At 40.9% G+C, this 19,792-nt stretch overlaps 1 protein-coding gene across 1 annotated transcript in view; it reads left to right on the forward strand.

The window, feature by feature from the left end:
- Positions 1 to 19,792, forward strand: part of celsr3 (cadherin, EGF LAG seven-pass G-type receptor 3) — a 200,095-nt gene that overhangs the window by 78,995 nt on the left and 101,308 nt on the right. Inside the window, exons 4-8 of the mRNA XM_008284729.1 lie at positions 24 to 246; positions 4,703 to 4,818; positions 11,523 to 11,611; positions 12,295 to 12,452; positions 18,937 to 19,100. Coding sequence (XP_008282951.1) covers positions 24 to 246; positions 4,703 to 4,818; positions 11,523 to 11,611; positions 12,295 to 12,452; positions 18,937 to 19,100 — 750 coding nt within the window. The remainder of the gene's footprint in view (positions 1 to 23; positions 247 to 4,702; positions 4,819 to 11,522; positions 11,612 to 12,294; positions 12,453 to 18,936; positions 19,101 to 19,792) is intronic.

Here is a 19,792-nt window from a genome sequence, read left to right on the forward strand (position 1 = left end):
TACATGTCATTTCTTGTTTTCAGGTGACCGGTGTGAGTTTGACCGGCGGCAGGGCAGGTGTGTTCCAGGCGTTTGTCGTAACGGAGGAACGTGTCGGGAGCTTTCAGGTGGAGGTTTCCGCTGCGAGTGTCCCGCCGGAGGCTACGAGCGTCCGTACTGCACCGTCACCGCTCGGTCCTTCCAACCCAAATCCTTCGCCATGTTCCGGGGCCTCCGACAGAGATTTCACCTCTCCATCTCGTTGACGTGAGTAGGCTGAGAAGACTTTCAGTTTTCCGTTTGGATTTTTCTGCCTCCTCTCCTCGTTTCCTTTCTCTTGCCTCCCATCTCGTCTCTCTCAGAGATCCATAAGCACTCCTCTCTGATTCTCAGTTCTCTCCTCTCGCAGAGTCTCTCTCCTCTTCGCTTTAATCTATTTATCTCATCTCCGTCTCAGGGATCGATCCTATTATTCATGGGTTCGTCTGTCTTTGCTGCTTCCACCTCTCTCCAGCGAGAGAACTGCGGTTTCTTTCCATCGCTCCTCTTTCATCTGTCAATTTACTGGTTTCAGTAACATCTCATTTGCTTTCTCTCTTGTTCTTATCTTACATCTGATCATGCTTTCAGTCTTGAATGTTTCAGGAAAGGCTCCATAGGATGGTGACCTCATTCTATTTCTATAAAAGGGGCCAGAACTTTCATTTAAAGTGATATAGCAGCTACCGAGCCAGTCCATTAGTGCAGAAAGTTCAAACGCTTCACTTAATGCATCAAAACATAAATAAAGTCGTGGATTTCTATCTTGTCGGTGCTCAAAATCAGGCTCGCTCTCGGATTGTTGCAAAGGCTTTTAAGCTTCTCTGAGTTTTTTTTCTCTGCTTCAGTTTGAAATCTCCAAATGAAGCGATCATTGATCCACATTGACCTGCAGATACACATGAGTTAATGCGGCCTTTCATTACAATTGATTTGTTTGAGTTACTGAGGAATAAATATGATGCTGATGTTAGAACAAAGGTCAGCCATTCCTACTTTATTTTAGCACCGTCGTCTTTTTCGTCCATCGTCGTCTTTTTCGTCCACCGTCTTTCCCTGCGCCGCTCCTTCGCCTTCTTCACATGCCGAGTGGCTGTCAATGGGAGATCTGAAGTGGTCCTTCAGAGCGGTCAGGCGGGGGGGCTATGGGATGGTTGCCATGGGCGATGTCGTCTAATGATAGTTGCTAAGGCGATGTTGCCCATGGGGTTGTTGCTAGGCTGACGCGGCCACCGTCGGAGCGGTTGCTACGAGACTTAACGGTGGCGGTATTTGTCGACAAATGAGCATTGTTAGAGTGTTAAAGCACAACATGTGATTTGTTGCATTGATCTGCAGCCACCATTTGGACAGCGATGGTGAGCCGAGGCTTCATATATGATTAGAGGGTTTCTTTCTTGAAGAAAAGCACACTTTACGAGCACTTGACAGGTTTTTTGTTAGCATTTCTACAGTGAGATGACTTCTATGTAGGGAAATGTTGGCGGCCACGGTGGCAGTTTGTGGTTTAAAATTCCCAAACTAGGTGGGAAGACTGGGGGAATAAAGTCTGATCTGTTTCCTTTCAACAAATGCAAAGTGGCCTTCAATAAGGGGATAATGTGAAGCAGCACTGCACTGTTCTACACTCAGTCAAACACATTTGCATCTTAAAGTTTCATCTTCAAACTACAGCGTTCTCAAACTAACGCTCAAAAGATGTTTTCAAGACGTAATTTAAAATATGAACAAAGGTGGAGCATTTTGTCTGCAATGTTCTGAGGATGTTTTGAGGAAGTCCTCAATGCGACATTTAGAATTTTGTTTTTAGGATTTTATAATCATTCTGGGAACTAAAAGAAAACGCTACTAAAGACAGCATTACTAGGACATTGCAGAACTTTCTCAGTACGTTCTAAAAGTCTAGCTGGGTTTCCACATCAGGGTCTAACACAGGGGTGCCCAATCCTGGTCCTCGAGGGCCACAATCCTGCATGTTTTAGATGTTTCCCTCTTCCAACACACCTGATTCAAATGATCAGCTCATCATCAAGCTCTGCAGAAGTCTGATAACGATCCTGATCATTTGAATTAGGTGTGTTGGAAGAGGGACACATCTAAAACATGCAGGACTGTGGCCCTCGAGGACCAGGATTGCCCACCCCTGGTCTAGCAGGACTAGACTTTCTGAAGCTGTAACTAGATTTGCAAACCAGTTGGAGAGTTTTCTTCTAACAGAGTTTCTGTTTGTTATAAAACAAGCAGTGGAGCGCCACTTGAGGATACTGCTGTGAAACTACAGCAGAACATAACTTTCAGCCAAAATATGAGGACTGCTGATTCAAACGACATCCTGGACTTCCTCAGTGAACCCGCCGATGTGACACAGATCAGGTGAAGGGTTGTTAAAAACAGATGGACGGAGATTCCTTCCTTTGTTAGTGAGATTTTCTGTTGTGCTTGAAATTGTCACTGGACTCTAGGCTGAAATAGTTATAGTAATAACCCTCTGAATCCCGAGCAGTTTCTACTCACTGTGGGCTCATTTTTCACAATATAAAGTCCTGCACCTGTCTGGAAACAACACAACCATGACTAGAAGTAGAGAGATGAGGGTTGTCATCTGTGTGGTGCTGATAAAGTTATAAAGCGGAAGTCCAAACAAAAAGCAAAAGCTGGTCTTAAAAAACCTGCTACAAGATATTAGCAAAACTTGAAAAAAATGGTGGCTCTACATGCTATATATATATATTTTCTTTTTACTACTGGCCTCTTAATAATACCAATAATTTGATATAAGTGTTTTATTCTTGACCAATTATTTTAATGAGACATGTAGAAAAAAGTGATTTTGATAAAACATCTCATTTCCAAGCTTAGACTTTTTTTTTAGTTTTCTGAAGGAATGTCAAGTCACAGATGAGTTCAAGGACTGTTGGAAAACTAAAAATCTGACTGTTTGTACAGCTTCTGGATCTGATAAATGGTGTCATTTTGGTTTTTGTTTTTAAGATGATAGATAGATGATGATAGATTTACTTTATTGTCAGTCAATTAGTAGAAGAAATTAAAATGCACCTAGAGTGAAATTACAAGGTCACAGACACGATAGAAAAACCTAGACGTAGCAAAAGGCAAAGACCGATACCCAAATAAATAAACCATTTTAGATTGGGCCTAAAAAACATCATGATGCTGCCACTGCCGTGCTTCACAGTGAGGATGGAGTTAGTAATGATGTAGTCTGATGGTGTGAAAGCTCCATTTTGGTCTCTTCAAATCTGAGTTTCGTCTTCCAGTTGACCTTGGAGTGCTTTCTGTAGAACTCTAGTTGGGATTTAATATGAGATTTTTCAACAGTGGCTTTATTAACGATAACTTTCCTGTCAAACCCAAAAGCAGGTTTTGGGGTCCAAAGAGTTGAACAATAAAAATCCAGATCGACATGTACTCCTTCATTTTGTTGCTTTTCATAAAAAGTTGCTTCATGTTTATTATTTTTATGCAGCTCTTGACTTTAAATAATTTATGTCACCAATAATAATCACATTAACAAGAAGCGACAGAACTTAGAAAACATGTTTCTCTGCATTTATTTGCTTCTTCAGCTTCTCTGCTTCGCTGACTTCACTCATAATCCCCGTTTACACTCACACAGCTCAGGCTGCGCTATTTTTCAGCTATTTCTGGGAGCTTGCTGAGATAATATCTGCACACAACAAGATAGGTAGCGGGAACTACAGCGGAGGAACGCAAACACAAGCCTGCTATTGAGTAACACTGGGCTTGTTTTAAATGACGGCAGCCTGCTCAGATAACAGGAGTGTGAGGTTTTTAGGAGTGAACCGGCGATAACGTGCTCCTCTCTGCAGCACATCTCCCTACACGGCTGTAATGTATCTGTTGTTAAGGCTCCATTGATCTTTGGTGTCTTTGGCTAAAAATGGAAAATGCAGATTTTTATTCACTCAACGAAATAGGAAGCAGTCAGAACATTCTTCTTCTTCTTTTTCTTCAGGGACTTAAAGGAGTTTCATATGGCAGACATTTATAACCCTGCAGCTCCAGGGCTGCTGTTCCTGTAGCTGAACCCGACCTTTAATATCTGTGAACTTCTGGATTTATTTTTGACTCTCTGGTGCAGTTGGGTTCTATCCAGTTTTTGACATCACTGAGGCTTACTGAAGAAGGGCGGGGGAGACGCCTGGAGGGTGTCAGGTGCCAAATGCATTACATGTCTGAGCCCAGGAATTAAAAGTTTAGCAGTTTAATAGTTGTGAAAATGATGCTCTTTTAATATTTGGTTGCATTTGTAAAACAAGATGACGACACCCTGTTGAGAGTGGCTGTTCTTGTATCTTGGAGAGGATATTTGTCATTTGTGCCACAGAGAATAGCCTGTTTTATGTCCAGGAATAAGGTTTAATAACTGAGGTACCGTTTGAATACCTTTTGTTCATCCGTACTAAGTGGGAGCCTCCAGTTTTTGCTCAGCTGTGGGAAATGAGGTTTTGTATCGCTGCTGTATCGAGGTCAAACGCTGCATTAACCGAGCCAAGAGTTAGAAATCTCATCTGAAAATGTAGCGTGCCATCATCTTCCCTGGAAAATATTTAAATATAATGCAAGCGCTCATACTGCATGAATATATATTCAGCAATAAACCCGTCACGGACACTGATTTCCGTGTGTGTGCGTTTTCCAGCTTTGCCACCTTGGAGAGCAGCGGCCTTCTCTTCTACAACGGACGCTTCAATGAGAAGCACGACTTCATCGCCTTGGAGATCCAGGAGGGACAAGTGGTGTTCAAATATTCCACAGGTACTGCAGCCATATCTTGTGCTCACACTTGTGTTCTCTGGTCTGTTTGTATTCCCACAAGAGAAGCTTGTGGGAATAAAAACAGACACCGTATGACCATATGTTCGCTGTGTTTGGTTCATGTGTTTGGATGTTTTTCAGGAACGTGTGCAGACTGTGAAAACATATTTCTCTCCTGGGAAATGAGATGTATTTATCTATCTGCCTGTGGCCTCAGGGACTGAATACTGTCAGTCATGGTCCTAGCAGACACACTAATGATGACAGAAGTTCGGGGTGTTTGTACATATTGTGTATGTATTTGCTGCGTGCGCACATATGAAGCTGGAAGCAGGAGGATGTATAAAAGTTACATAAGAATAATGATGAGAATGCACTTTAATCCGATGAGGACGTGTTCACAGCCCCCCCCTCATCTCTATATCAAAAACACAGACATATGTGGTATTGTAGGATTCAGGAATTCCTCATCTTTGCAAAAATATTATTTTTTTTTAATTTTATTCCTAATATATTAGGCATGAGAGCAGCCTATAGACACACTTTGCAAAGTTTCGATGGCCGCTATAGGTCAGGTAATGCAGCATTTTGATAGCGAAAGTTGCTTCATTACAGATTTTCTGTACATTTTTTATGCAGAAACTTCTTTTTATTATGTTAGGCATCCAGAGTCTTTAAGCATTTTTTTTACAGACTGCATAGACCCACTACTACAGAGTCTTTAAGGAGCTTGGGCTTGATTTAATAGGATATGATAAGATTAAACCTTATTAATCCCAAAGAAAATTGCTCAGAAAAAACCTAAATGTCATAACATAAGAAATGCAGGGCCTAAACAGTAGAATAGAATAGAACAGAATAGAGTGCTTTTTATTGTCATCATGCACAACTCCGTGGTGCAAACGTATAAAAGTAAAAGTATAAAAAGACAAATAAGAATATATACATGTAACTACAAAAGGAGCCAGTAGGAAGTATGTACAGGTAGCCAACGGTAGAATAAATATGTTGCACTGTTGAGGTAGGAACACTGTGGATATATGAGAAATATAAATAATATGAATACATAATTATTATAAGTAATATAATATATATAAAATATATAAAAAATATAGAATATAGAATAGTATAATATATCATAATTAAAACATAATTAGAATATAATATATATAGTATAGTATAGGATAAATAATGAATATATGTGATAAATAGTTCAGACTATAGACTAATGTGAGTTCAGTACCTGTATTGCACTTGGGTAGAATGTGTTGGTGAGCCTTGATGAACCGGTACCTCATCCCTGAGGGCAGCAGTGAGAACAGGTCGGGGTGTGAACCATTGAAGGTGATGCTTCTGGCCCTGCGCAGTCATCTGGTGTCATAAATGTCTGACAGAGAGGACAGCAATAAAATCTAAGTTAAAAAACAAGAGTGAAATAAATAAGCTTAAACAAGGCTAGACTGGAACAGTACAAAGTCATGTTCNAGTGCATCTTTGTACTATTTTTTAAAAAATAAACAAAAAAACTCTCTGAATTATGTTTGATGTAATGAAAAAAGTTTGATTTGTATCCAGAACTACAGAGTTTTAACATAAAAGTGCACATAAATATAAACCTAATGTTCAATATGTACTAAATATGTACTAATTAGGGGGGTGGGACTTTAACGCGTTAATTGCGATTAATTAATTACAGCAAAAATAACGCGTTATAAAAATTTGTCGCTATCCAGGACTGCTAACAGCTCCGGCGGTTTCTGTGCTCGCTGCAACATGCATTCAGGTCGTACCGTCAGCTGGATGTGCTTCGGTGGGATGCAAATTCTTTTTTGCAAAAGTTGCACAAAACCACGCTCGTGTCAAGGCCTCCATCAGGCAGTTTTTTAAAAATGAAACTTGCCCTCCATCAGTCCAAACAATGCACTCTTATCGGATTCCTCCATGTTTGTTGTTAGCGTAGCGCTAACACATCTTGTGCATCACTGTGATCGGTGGACCATGAAATCAGGCGCTGACAAACGTTCCGTGTTGTCTGGATGCAAACTGCGATTAAATGCTTTAACTTTTTGAATGCTTTTTTTGTTGTAATTAATTAATTGTACTTAATGCTTTAAAGTATATTAGCAGTGGGACTTCAACGCGCTATTTAATTGACGTGTTAATTGAAAAGTCCCATCCCAGTACTTACACTACAAGAGTTAGCTTAAAATTACAAAGACAAACAAATAAATTGACAGTATGTATACACGACTCTTTATAAAAAGAGCTTGAGTTTAATTACACATAATTAATAGATAGATAGATAGATAGATAGATAGATAGATAGATAGATAGATGCTTTATTCATTCTCTTGGGGGAATTTCAAGGTGTCCTGTAGCTCAAACATGTTGCATTAGGGAACTTGAGGTGACCAGTGTGCAAAAGAATGTGCAAATGGACAAATGAAGTGCAAATATCGCTTGTATTATCAATAAAGGTGCAAAAATGCTGGTATTTATAATTGAAAAAAAGTTAAAAAAAAAAGTAAAAGTATGCTTAAAAAATAGAAATAATACTAAGGATATAATTTACCCAGGATTTTTTGTTTTTATTGCAGAATTGTCACTTTACTCACATTTGTATGTAAATTTTAAAAAGCAGAAAAAATACTGTATAAATATAATAGTAAAAGGTCTGTTTTGGATTATTAGAATAATACTCAAAGCAAGTGTTGGGCTGATAATTTACAGATACTTTTCTATACAATTATAAAACATAGAAAGTGCTGCAACATGTGCTATTTTTTGTTAAAATTGCGATTTTTTTTGTTTTTTTTACAGTGTAATCTGCATCAGGGGTGCATTTCAAACCTGGCTGTGTGTGTTTGTACAGTCTCGCTGTCTCTCTCTGTTTATGACTTTGTGCATTTATGAGTGTGGTCACAAGTTGCCCTCGAGTGTCTCCAGTGTGTGGCTCAGCTTTAACGGTGTGTGAAAGATCGTCTCCGTGCGTCCACGTCTTGTGCGTGTCAGATAATATTTGCCTCCCAATGATCGTGAGGAAAGGTGAAGACTTTTGTTGACTTAAAACCACAATGTGTGTGTGTGTGTGTGTGTGTGTGTGTGTTTGTTTGTATTTGTGTGTCTTGCTGTTTCGATGCCACTGGGCACTTTGGCATCTTAAAGCACCACAAACAAAAGTGCCAAGCGAGACAGTTACATGATAAAACCCGACAGCCTCCAAGGCAGGGGCAATGATCCATGTGTGTTTGTGTGTTTGTGTGTTTGTGTGTCTGTGTGCGAGAGAGAGAGAAAAGAAAGGAAAAAATGAGACTGGATGTGTGTTTATGTCTGTTTGAGTTAGAAAAAAAGAAAAATTAGTATCACATTCATTATTGATGTGTTTGCATTTGGGTTTGTTTATTCGGTATCTTACTTTGTGTGTGTGTTTGTGTGTGTTTGGAGCCGTCAGCAGGTTCTAAAGTGGGTCCTTAAGGAGCCATCTGTCTTGAGGCGAGTTTCAAACCCTGTCTGCTCTGCTTATGTGGAGGGCACTGGGTGTGGGTGTTGTTTTTTGTGTGCAGCTGCTAAGTGTCAGACAATGTGTGTGTCCAAATTTGCCCAAGGAGAGGCGAAACTGAAAAAGAAGAAAAAAAGTCAGCGTGTTGTTGCTACACACACCTTTTAATGCAGGAGACTGTGTGTGTGTGTGTGTGTGTTGCGTGGGTGTTTCTGCCTCTCGAGACTCTCTAGACTTGTTTGACTGGCAGCCAAATCAGTGTTTATTCTCATCTGCACATTTCTTGTTTGTTTGTTTTCTGCACAATACTGAAGTAACAGAATCCAAGTCAGCAGGAAAACACATTTTTACCCCCTTTTATCCTGAACAGATACGTTTTCCAATATTCTACATCTTTGCCAGGTGAAAACTTGCAACTGTAATTTTGTTGTTTGCTTTTTCTCTCTTGCGGTTGTCATGTGCAACAGCTGCTCTTACTCCTGCTGCCTCAGGAATCAGCCCCCTTGCTGATTTCACCCTCTAATCACGGATTGATTTACATCCAAAGAGACCTGCAGCTCTCCGTTCAACCTGTCAGAACCGCTGATTTATAGGTTGGGAAGCGTTCAAGACCCTCACATGAAGTAGCCTCCTTCAACAGCGTGCAGTCGTGAAGACGCCTCTCGACTGAAATAACACATCCTCTGCTGCTGAATGCCCTCAAAGCCGCAGTGATTGGGAATAGCTGATTGCATTTCTGAATGCATCACTTACATACTCTTGGAGTGAAAAGACGCGGTCAGTCTCGCTGCCATTTTGTTTGTGCAGCTTGATGATTTTCCTTTTGATGACTATCCAACTGCTTAATCTTGTAGAGGGTCATGAAGACTTCACACAGAAAAGGCTGATCTGACCGTATCCAGCCTGTTTTCAAACAGATTTTAAGCTGAGATTTAGTTATTGTTCCTGTTTTATCTACAATTTTGTAAAGACAACATGCCTGTTAAACCTGCCACTGGGTTTTGGTGTTCTGAAGGTTACTATAGGGCGTTTCAGAGCTGTGCTTGCTTTGCGAACCAACGTAAGCAGTTACCAATCTAATCTCAGAAGATAATAATTCAACTCAACAATGTTCTTTGCATAACTGTTGGAGCTCTGTTGGATTGCACAAGAATTGTTATAAAACTGCACTTTTCAAGTCCAACCACAAATTCTAACTTGAATGAGTTGAGGTCTGGGCTCTGGTTCAGCCACTACATGACGTTCACTTTGGTGTCTTAAAACCACTTCTGTGTAGTTTTGGCAGCATGTTTCCGCTCATCGTCTCATCGTCAGACTGCATCAGGTTATCCTCCTGGATTTCTATATGCTTTGGGGCGGCTGTGGCTCAGGTGGTAGAGTGGGTTGTCCACTGATGGCAAGGTTGGCGGTTCGATCCCTGGTCCCCCTACATGCCCAAGTGTCCTTGGGCAAGACACTGAACCCCCAAGTTTTTTCACCCAAGTTGCTCCCAATGGCACATTAGTGCCTTGCATGGCAGCTCTGTCTTCATTGGTGTGTGAATGGGTGAATGCGAAACACATTGTAAAGCGCCTTGGGTACCGCTAAGGTAGAAAAAGGTGCTATATAAGTGCAGACCATTTACCATTTACCATTTGCTAAATTCATTGTAGTTTGCAAGCTTTCCAGGACCTGTTGTTGAGAAGCATCCCCATATAATGATGCTGTCACCTCCGTGCTTCACAGTGGGGACAGTGTGTTTGTAACGATGCACAGTGTTTTTGGCCATCGGCATCTAGTCTGATGACCAAAAAGCTCAATTTGGGTCTCAATAAGCCAAATAATCTTCTTCCAGTTGACTTCAGAGTCTCAGTCATGCCTTCTGGGGAACTCTGGTCAAGATTTAATATAAGCTTTTTTCAACAGTGACTTTCTGTTTGGGCTGCGAGGTGGCTCGGTGGTTAGCACTGTTGCCTTGCAGCTAGAAGGTCCTGGTTCACGTCCCGGTGAGGACACCCGGGATCTTTCTGCATGGTCTCCATGTTCTCCCCGTGCAGCGTGGGTTCTCTCCGGGTTTTCCGGCTTCCTCCCACACAGTCCAAAAACATGTTGAGGTTAATTGGTGATTCTAAATTGTCCGTAGGTGTGAATGTGAGTGTGCTTGGTTGTNCCTACTACAGAGTCTTTAAGGAGCTTGGGCTTGATTTAATAGGATATGATAAGATTAAACCTTATTAATCCCAAAGAAAATTGCTCAGAAAAAACCTAAATGTCATAACATAAGAAATGCAGGGCCTAAACAGTAGAATAGAATAGAACAGAATAGAGTGCTTTTTATTGTCATCATGCACAACTCCGTGGTGCAAACGTATAAAAGTAAAAGTATAAAAAGACAAATAAGAATATATACATGTATTTACAAAAGGAGCCAGTAGGAAGTATGTACAGGTAGCCAACGGTAGAATAAATATGTTGCACTGTTGAGGTAGGAACACTGTGGATATATGAGAAATATAAATAATATGAATAAAAAATTATTAGAAGTAATATAATATATATAAAATATATACAAAATATAGAATAGTATAAAATAGTATAATATATAATAATTAAAGCATAATTAGAATATAATATATATAGTATAGTATAGGATAAATAATGAATATATGTGATAAATAGTTCAGACTATAGACTAATGTGAGTTCAGTACCTGTATTGCACTTGGGTAGAATGTGTTGGTGAGCCTTGATGAACCGGTACCTCTTCCCTGAGGGCAGCAGTGAGAACAGGTCGGGGTGTGAACCATCCAAGGTGATGCTTCTGGCCCTGCACAGACATCTGGTGTCATAGATGTCTGACAGAGAGGACAGCAATAAGATATAAGTAAAAAACAAGAGTGACATAAATAAGTAAGCTTACTAGTAAGCTAGACTAGAACAGTACAAAGTAATGTTCAAAATTATACTGAGGTAATAAATAATGCTGCACATGATAATGAAATATTGCACATCACATCAGGCCTGGAAGTGAAATATTAGTCATATCATCAAAATGTTGAAAAAGATCAAATATGAGGCTTTTTTTTTCTTATTTTTGCTCCAAACTTGGGGAGAAGCAAAAAACTTGATGTATTTTTTAAACGCCAAAACAAATAAATCCATTTTATTTCGTACTTATTCGAGGTTTTATCTGCATAACTTGAACTTCCCTGCTGCTGTGCCTGCAGGTGAGTCGTCCACTCAGGTGAGTCCCTACCTGCCCGGCGGAGTGAGCGACGGAAACTGGCACACGGTCCACATCCACTACTACAACAAGGTGGGCCCACGCCTCAGCGCCTTTGTGTTTTTTCTTCCAACCATTTTGACTCCACGTTTGATCTTCCATTTGCGGATGCCTGTTTGATGAGAGATCTGTTGAAGCTGATTCTCACAGTTTGTTGTTATTTGTGCTTCTGATGCACAATAGTTCCTCGTGCCGACTTTGCACTTTGAGCTCAGGCGTTTGTTGCCAATACGTGGGCGTTTGCTCGTCACCGTTTTATTCATGCCGCACATCTCCTTTAATTTTCTTCATGTTCTTTCATTTCCCTCAGCCAGCTATACGCTATGTGAGTATGAGTGTGCGTCAGGGTGCACATACACTCCTTTACCCCTCAGTTCCTTCCTCCTTTGTTTTTCTGTTCTTCTTCCACCTGCAGCCAGTAAGTGAAGAGTGAGTGTGTTCACTGTCTCTGTCTGCTTTGTTTTCTTCCCCACATGTTGTTATTTCTTATCCTACTAACTCAGATTTTCCCCCTTCTCTTCCTAACCAACTGCACAGTAGCAGTGTAAATGTGTTGAACCTGTTCTCTTGGTGGTGGAGTGTCTGATTGCAGTGATTTAACCTCTAGGTTTAGTAAATGCTGTTCTTGCATGTTGACTGGTGTCATGGTGGTTTTTTTTTTTTATTTTGACGTTTTCTGTTTCTTTGGACTCAATCTTGTCTGTATGTGTGTTCAGCCCAAGCGCAGTATGAGCGGTGAAGCTCAGGGTCCGTCGGATGAGAAGATTGCTGTGGTCAGCGTTGATGACTGCGATACGTCGCTGTCGCTCCGCTTCGGAACGCAGCTCGGAAATTATAGCTGCGCGGCGCAGGGCAAACAGACCAGCAGCAAGAAGTGAGTTTCTCTTTCTGTCAGCTCTTCATCTTCTTTTATTCGCTGCGTCTTTACTGTTTCTCTGTTTTGAAAGGGCGACTTTTCACGAATCCTGAATGGAAAGTGGTGCCGAAGATGGCTGGTTGCATGAAAAATGTCCCTCAAAAAGGCAGAATCTCTGCTTTGTAACAACCCAAGCACTAAATATCCAGCTGTGCTGCTGCTCTGACACAAACAAAAAACTGGAGAAATGTATTTTAGGGCAAAGTCACCAAACTTTTTAGTATTTTCTAACCAGATTTCTCTGCTGCTGATTTTATGAAGCTTTCATGTTGCAACAACCATTCAAATTTCAGGCATTCCTCTCTTTTCATTCATTTGGATAGAAACCTGGTCTAAAATAGCTGCCTGAAGGCATTACTAACGATGGCCCCAAGTTATCTAATAGGATACTTAAATGATAATGATTCATCTGGTCCTACATCTGGTACAACAAAACAGTTACAGGTGCAGTCAGAGCACATGTCCTGTAAATCTGAAATACAACCTGCAGTATGAACCCAGAACCTGGATTTTACTTTATGTATTTCTAGTTAGCCTCATAACATTCTAAATAAACTATAGTATCAACAAAATGATCTTTTGCCGTAATCATTTTGCCAAGAAAGTCAAAAGCAGTTGTAGTCGTAGTTTAAACGTTTAAACTCCATCTGAGGTTAAAACTCGTCTTTGTATCCTAAAGTTACATATTTAATAGTTTTTCNAGAGTTTTCATCCTCTTTAAATCCTAAAAGCCACAAGTAAAGGGTTAATAAGGGAGTCAAGCTGTGCACTTGAAACAGCTGTAAATTAAAACTAAGTGCATTTTTGATGTGGGACATAAAACACGAGAAGAGAATTTTACCACACATTAAATGTTGCTCCACTAACTTACATTAAGGGTGAAAACATTGTGTTCCTGGTATGTCTTTGGTAACGGCTCATTCTAGAGCATCGTTTAACTTCAAGCATGACTTTCTTATGGCTTCATCAGCGGACTATTAAAATTAAGATAATATTTTATCTAATTTAAATCCGTCGTGTAAATCACAGGAACTTGATTGGAATTTAAAGTGAAGCCCTGTCGGTCTGAGCCACGCTCGGCTGCACAGCGTCTGTTTGTTTTGATGGACTTGCCAGTGAGTGCAGTGAGGTCAGAGCTGGTGAATATTAATCGCCTGAAATCTTTGAGAACTGCCCGGGTACCGAAAAGAAATGTGGCTTTTTTTTTTTTTTGGCTTAAACATTTTAGTATTAGCACAGGAAAGAGAGCTGAAAGTGTTCAGATCTAATTAGTATGTGCATACAGTAAAAATACAACCTGATTGAATGACAAATGTTCAGGCGTTTTCATTTATTTAAAATATGTTGAGATGTTATATATATATATAAATATATATACTGTATTTTTCCACCCTAAATTACAGGAAAATTACATAAAATAACGATAATTATCTGAAATGAAACACATCTCTTTATATTGAGTTTTATGAATAGATAATGACATTAATACTGTTCCCTGCAATTTTCAGGTAATCTAATTACTTTGTCGCCTCACCGTGCTCTCACGGCTGCTATTTTTCTGTCCTATGAATATTTAATTAAGGTATTTAGTGTTTGAAAAAAAACTCTTTTGGTTTTTAAACTCCTCCTGAAGGGCTTTGCAGACTTTTTCTGAAAAACTGGTTAACATTGTAAATTTTCATCAAACTAAATCAAACAAAAAAGCTTTGGAATCGGTAGTGGCTTGTACTTTATTTGTCCTCCAAAACAGTTATTTAACAGTCTTAAGAATGTGTTAACACCTCTATTGAAGGTGTTTAGTCATAATAATTTAGGCCAGATCTGTAAAATACAGCTGTTTACTGAAGAAGTTTAAGGTCTGTCTGTTTTTTTTTAGGTGTTTGATTGTAATAAATCAAGAAAAATAAGTAAAACAAGTGTTTGTCTGCAAAACATGAAATGGAAAGGTCTTGCTTTTGCTTTTTTTTTTTTTTTTGCTGTTTTTGCCGTTACCTGTCACTGGACTTGTTTTTACAGTGTAGCTGTAATGCTAAAGTTTAGCATAGTTGTTTTATTTTGTTTGTTTGTTTGTTTATTTGTTGTTACTAGTTTTACTACTACGGAGTCACATGACAGATTATAGGACTGTTGGCCCTTTTTTGTAGCGGTGTTGTTGGAATTTGTAATGACGGTCGATAGAAGTTGAAATAATCCATACATGTCATTTCTTGTTTTCAGGTGACCGGTGTGAGTTCGACCGGCGGCAGGGCAGGTGTGTTCCAGGCGTTTGTCGTAACGGAGGAACGTGTCGGGAGCTTTCAGGTGGAGGTTTCCGCTGCGAGTGTCCCGCCGGAGGCTACGAGCGTCCGTACTGCACCGTCACCGCTCGGTCCTTCCAACCCAAATCCTTCGCCATGTTCCGGGGCCTCCGACAGAGATTTCACCTCTCCATCTCGTTGACGTGAGTAGGCTGAGAAGACTTTCAGTTTTCCGTTTGGATTTTTCTGCCTCCTCTCCTCGTTTCCTTTCTCTTGCCTCCCATCTCGTCTCTCTCAGAGATCCATAAGCACTCCTCTCTGATTCTCAGTTCTCTCCTCTCGCAGAGTCTCTCTCCTCTTCGCTTTAATCTATTTATCTCATCTCCGTCTCAGGGATCGATCCTATTATTCATGGGTTCGTCTGTCTTTGCTGCTTCCACCTCTCTCCAGCGAGAGAACTGCGGTTTCTTTCCATCGCTCCTCTTTCATCTGTCAATTTACTGGTTTCAGTAACATCTCATTTGCTTTCTCTCTTGTTCTTATCTTACATCTGATCATGCTTTCAGTCTTGAATGTTTCAGGAAAGGCTCCATAGGATGGTGACCTCATTCTATTTCTATAAAAGGGGCCAGAACTTTCATTTAAAGTGATATAGCAGCTACCGAGCCAGTCCATTAGTGCAGAAAGTTCAAACGCTTCACTTAATGCATCAAAACATAAATAAAGTCGTGGATTTCTATCTTGTCGGTGCTCAAAATCAGGCTCGCTCCTGGATTGTTGCAAAGGCTTTTAAGCTTCTCTGAGTTTTTTTTCTCTGCTTCAGTTTGAAATCTCCAAATGAAGCGATCATTGATCCACATTGACCTGCAGATACACATGAGTTAATGCGGCCTTTCATTACAATTGATTTGTTTGAGTTACTGAGGAATAAATATGATGCTGATGTTAGAACAAAGGTCAGCCATTCCTACTTTATTTTAGCACCGTCGTCTTTTTCGTCCATCGTCGTCTTTTTCGTCCACCGTCTTTCCCTGCGCCGCTCCTTCGCCTTCTTCACATGCCGAGTGGCTGTCAATGGGAGATCTGAAGTGGTCCTTCAGAGCGGTCAGGCGGGGGGGCTATGGGATGGTTGCCATGGGCGATGTCGTCTAATGATAGTTGCTAAGGCGATGTTGCCCATGGGGTTGTTGCTAGGCTGACGCGGCCACCGTCGGAGCGGTTGCTACGAGACTTAACGGTGGCGGTATTTGTCGACAAATGAGCATTGTTGGAGTGTTAAAGCACAACATGTGATTTGTTGCATTGATCTGCAGCCACCATTTGGACAGCGATGGTGAGCCGAGGCTTCATATATGATTAGAGGGTTTCTTTCTTGAAGAAAAGCACACTTTACGAGCACTTGACAGGTTTTTTGTTAGCATTTCTACAGTGCGATGACTTCTATGTAGGGAAATGTTGGCGGCCACGGTGGCAGTTTGTGGTTTAAAATTCCCAAACTAGGTGGGAAGACTGGGAATAAAGTATGATCTGTTTCCTTTCAACAAATGCAAAGTGGCCTTCAATAAGGGGATAATGTGAAGCAGCACTGCACTGTTCTGCACTCAGTCAAACACATTTGCATCTTAAAGTTTCATCTTCAAACTCCAGCGTTCTCAAACTAACGCTCAAAAGATGTTTTCAAGACGTAATTTAAAATATGAACAAAGGTGGAGCATTTNGGAGAACCCGGAGAGAACCCACACTGCACGGAGAGAACATGGAGACTCCATGCAGAAAGATCCTGGGTGTCCTCACCGGGATGCAAACTGGCGACCTTCTCGCTGCGAGGCAACGATGCTAACCACTGAACCACCCTGCAGCCCCGCTATAAATACTCCAACTTGAAAATGATTCTGAAGAAGAATAATGATGCACACGATCCCATCCTGCAAGCTGAAAGTTTTGGTTCTTTACGTTTGTTATGTAGAAAATCTGCAAAGTTTAAATCAGTGTTTTTAAGACGAACATCAGTGCGCTTAAGCTCCAAGGTGGAAATGCTCAGGTACAAGCTTATTATGCTCCTGATATGTCTTCCAGCACATAAAAAACACCGTATTACTAAATTACTAAGGTGAAAGTAAAAGCTTCATTTTCACTAGAGGGGGCCTTTAAGTTTAAGTCTTCATAGTTAACGACACAATATTCCAGTAACATTGTTGCTTAGCATCATAAATACCATAAACTTAACTTTTGACTTGCGTGCTGCCATTTGGAAAGACTTAACTTCTGACATTTATGATTGAAGAATAACTGTGACTCAAAAAGGTAAATTTGTTCCATCGATCTCTTGGGCTGTGAGCAGTCACTGACCCTGAGCTGTGGCTGGTGTTTGCCAGCGTCTTCGCAAAGACAACTTTCATTACACGCAATCTGTGACTGATCGGAGGCTTAGCAGATATTCAAAGGCACTTTTCACTAAGTAGAAAACCAATAAAGCTGTGCGGCGACGCGGCGGCCAGCTGGCAGCTGCCTGAACACGGAGGATGTTAGACTGTAAGGAGTCGAAAGGTAAATCATGCAGCGTGATCGGTGGAAGCGTTTCTATATTCGCAGATATTTAATTAGCCTGCAGAATAAACAGTGTCACTGCGGTTTATCTGTGGACATTTTCAGCATTTAGAGTCAATAACTATAATTGCTGGAGGAGATGTTTCCCAGCAGCTCCTCTCGTTGATTTTCCCGTTAGCTCTTAGTCATATCGACATGTTTTCTACGTCCGATTCCCCAAACTAATTCGTGCGCTCGCTGTCACAGCTGCTTGTCTCTGATGTCTGCTTTCACTTAACTGACTGCTCGAGTCTCGCTGATCAGAAACACCGAAATTACAAAATGAAAAGTAGCTGTTGCACATGATTTAGTGCAGATTAAAGCAGCCTAATCTGATAAAACCCTGCTCAAACTTCTGAAATCTGTTGCAGAGGATTTTCAGGCGAGCGATCAGGGTGTTGAGGTGACTGTAGAGGAAATCTATGGAGACCCGAGGCTTTAATGAGGCTTTGATGCTGCATCTTTTCTCCTCTTTGGCTCGTTCATCTCTCTTCGTTTACTCTCCTCTCGGCTCTGCGACCGAAACATTCAAATCGTCTGTTTTTAAAATGCACTCCATCGCATTGTCTGCTCTATTTGACCTTGTCAGAGTTTTGTGTTTTCTTTCGACTGCTGCCTCTCCACATACACAAAGTCTGTAGACACACACACATGCTCTCAGAAAGCGGCCTGTCACGGCGCTGATGTCTGGCCTCGCCTCTGAAAGCTGTAATCACGTTGGCTGTGTTCTGTCAGCACTCAGCGGAGCCGAGAAGAGAGAAGACGGATCAAAGACGAAGGCCAAACACTTCAACACTCTCTTCCATCCGCTCCTTTTTCATTTCTCCATTAGCAGCTCTCCCTCCTCTGACTCAGTCTCCTTTTCTAATGACTGTTGATATTTGTGGTAACTTGCACTTAGTCTCTTGTTTTGTTCCACCCTGCCATCTCTCGCCCCTCCATTCGTATTCTAGAATGCGAAGCGATCCGAAAGAGGGGGGAAAAAAAACCAAAACGCTCACTAAAAAAAAAAGGATAATGCTCTGAGAATGACAACTGTTTCTTGTTTTTTCTCTCTCGTGTGGCCCCTGCGACTGTCATTTGCTGTTTCTTCCTCCTCACATTTCCCCCCCGCTTCATTCCCCCACGTCCTCCATCTGTCTCGTCATCCGGCTCCGTCTCAACGCTTCCTATAACTCACGCTTAATCTCTTGTTTGTTCATCTGCCTCCCGAGCTGCATCCACGTGTCCCTTTCGCTGTTTTTTTCATCTCCTCCACCAAACATCCAGCGTCTCTTTTCTCGCTCTGCCTTGTCATCCACCTTTACCTCGTCTCTCCAGACATTCGCCGTAACTCGTATTTAATCTCCCGTTTGTTCATCTGCCTCTCCATCTGTCACCTTCTTCTCAATTTCTCTCCTCGTCTGCTGTTATCCTCAAATAAAAAACACATACAATCGTCATCCTCCTCGACTGTTGTTCTCAGATTCTTGTTCCGTTTGACATCCACCTCTGATGACACGTTTAATCTGGGTTCCTTTAATCCCTTCGTCTCCCATGTTCTGCATTTTCTTACCCTCCTTCCTCCTCTCTTAATCCCGCGTTCCGTCTTTAACCCTTTTTTCTTCCTGGTTCCTCAGGTCTCTGGATCTGACTGGTCCCTTATTTCTGGGCGGGGTCCCCAACGTGCCCGACAACTTCCCCTTCGGCACCAGAGAGTTCATCGGCTGCATGAAGGAGCTGCACATCGACAGCAAGCCGCTGGATCTGGCCGGATTCATCGCCAACAATGGAACTCTTCCCGGTTAGCGCTGCTAAACACGTTTACTGTCAGAAACACAACATTAGAATTAATTTGAAGCATTTGTTTTGGTGTTATTGGTTATAAACTGCCTATAAAAAGGCCATATCTTCAGATAAGCAGCCTTCAGATGACTAAACCTGAAAATGGTATGATGTATATAAATTAAAGGATCTACCTGTAATAATCCTACAAACACAACAATATGATAGCAATTCTTACCAAACTAATGTTTCATATAAAACTCAAGTGTTGTTTTCAAGAACACACACAGTTATCCTTAACGTTTTAAACATCTCTGCGGTGTAACATTATTTACTTAATTAAATTGTCGTTTCTCTTTTATTTTATGTCTTTATTTGATTAAGAGCAATAGAAAAAGAGACAGTTTGGGAATGATGTGCAATGAAATCAGTGTCTAATAAGCTGGAAATGCAAAAAGGGAATTTGCCTTTGTGCCATTAGGTATTTAAAAACAAATGAAACAAAAATAAAGTTCCTCAGGTGAACAGGGAAGCAAGTGGGGGCGAATGCATTGACATAATTCAATATATAGGAGCAAAGTTATGGTTTTGCTACCAAACTTTTTGTCTTTATAAAAATAAGCGTGTTCCTGTGATTATTAACTGATAATAGGATATTAATTGAAGCATCTCTTTAGGTGTTATGTGCCATAAACTGCAAACCACATTGGT

This window comes from Stegastes partitus, unplaced genomic scaffold (genome assembly GCF_000690725.1).
Source record: "Stegastes partitus isolate 25-593 unplaced genomic scaffold, Stegastes_partitus-1.0.2 Scaffold369, whole genome shotgun sequence".
Lineage (NCBI taxonomy): Eukaryota > Metazoa > Chordata > Actinopteri > Pomacentridae > Stegastes > Stegastes partitus.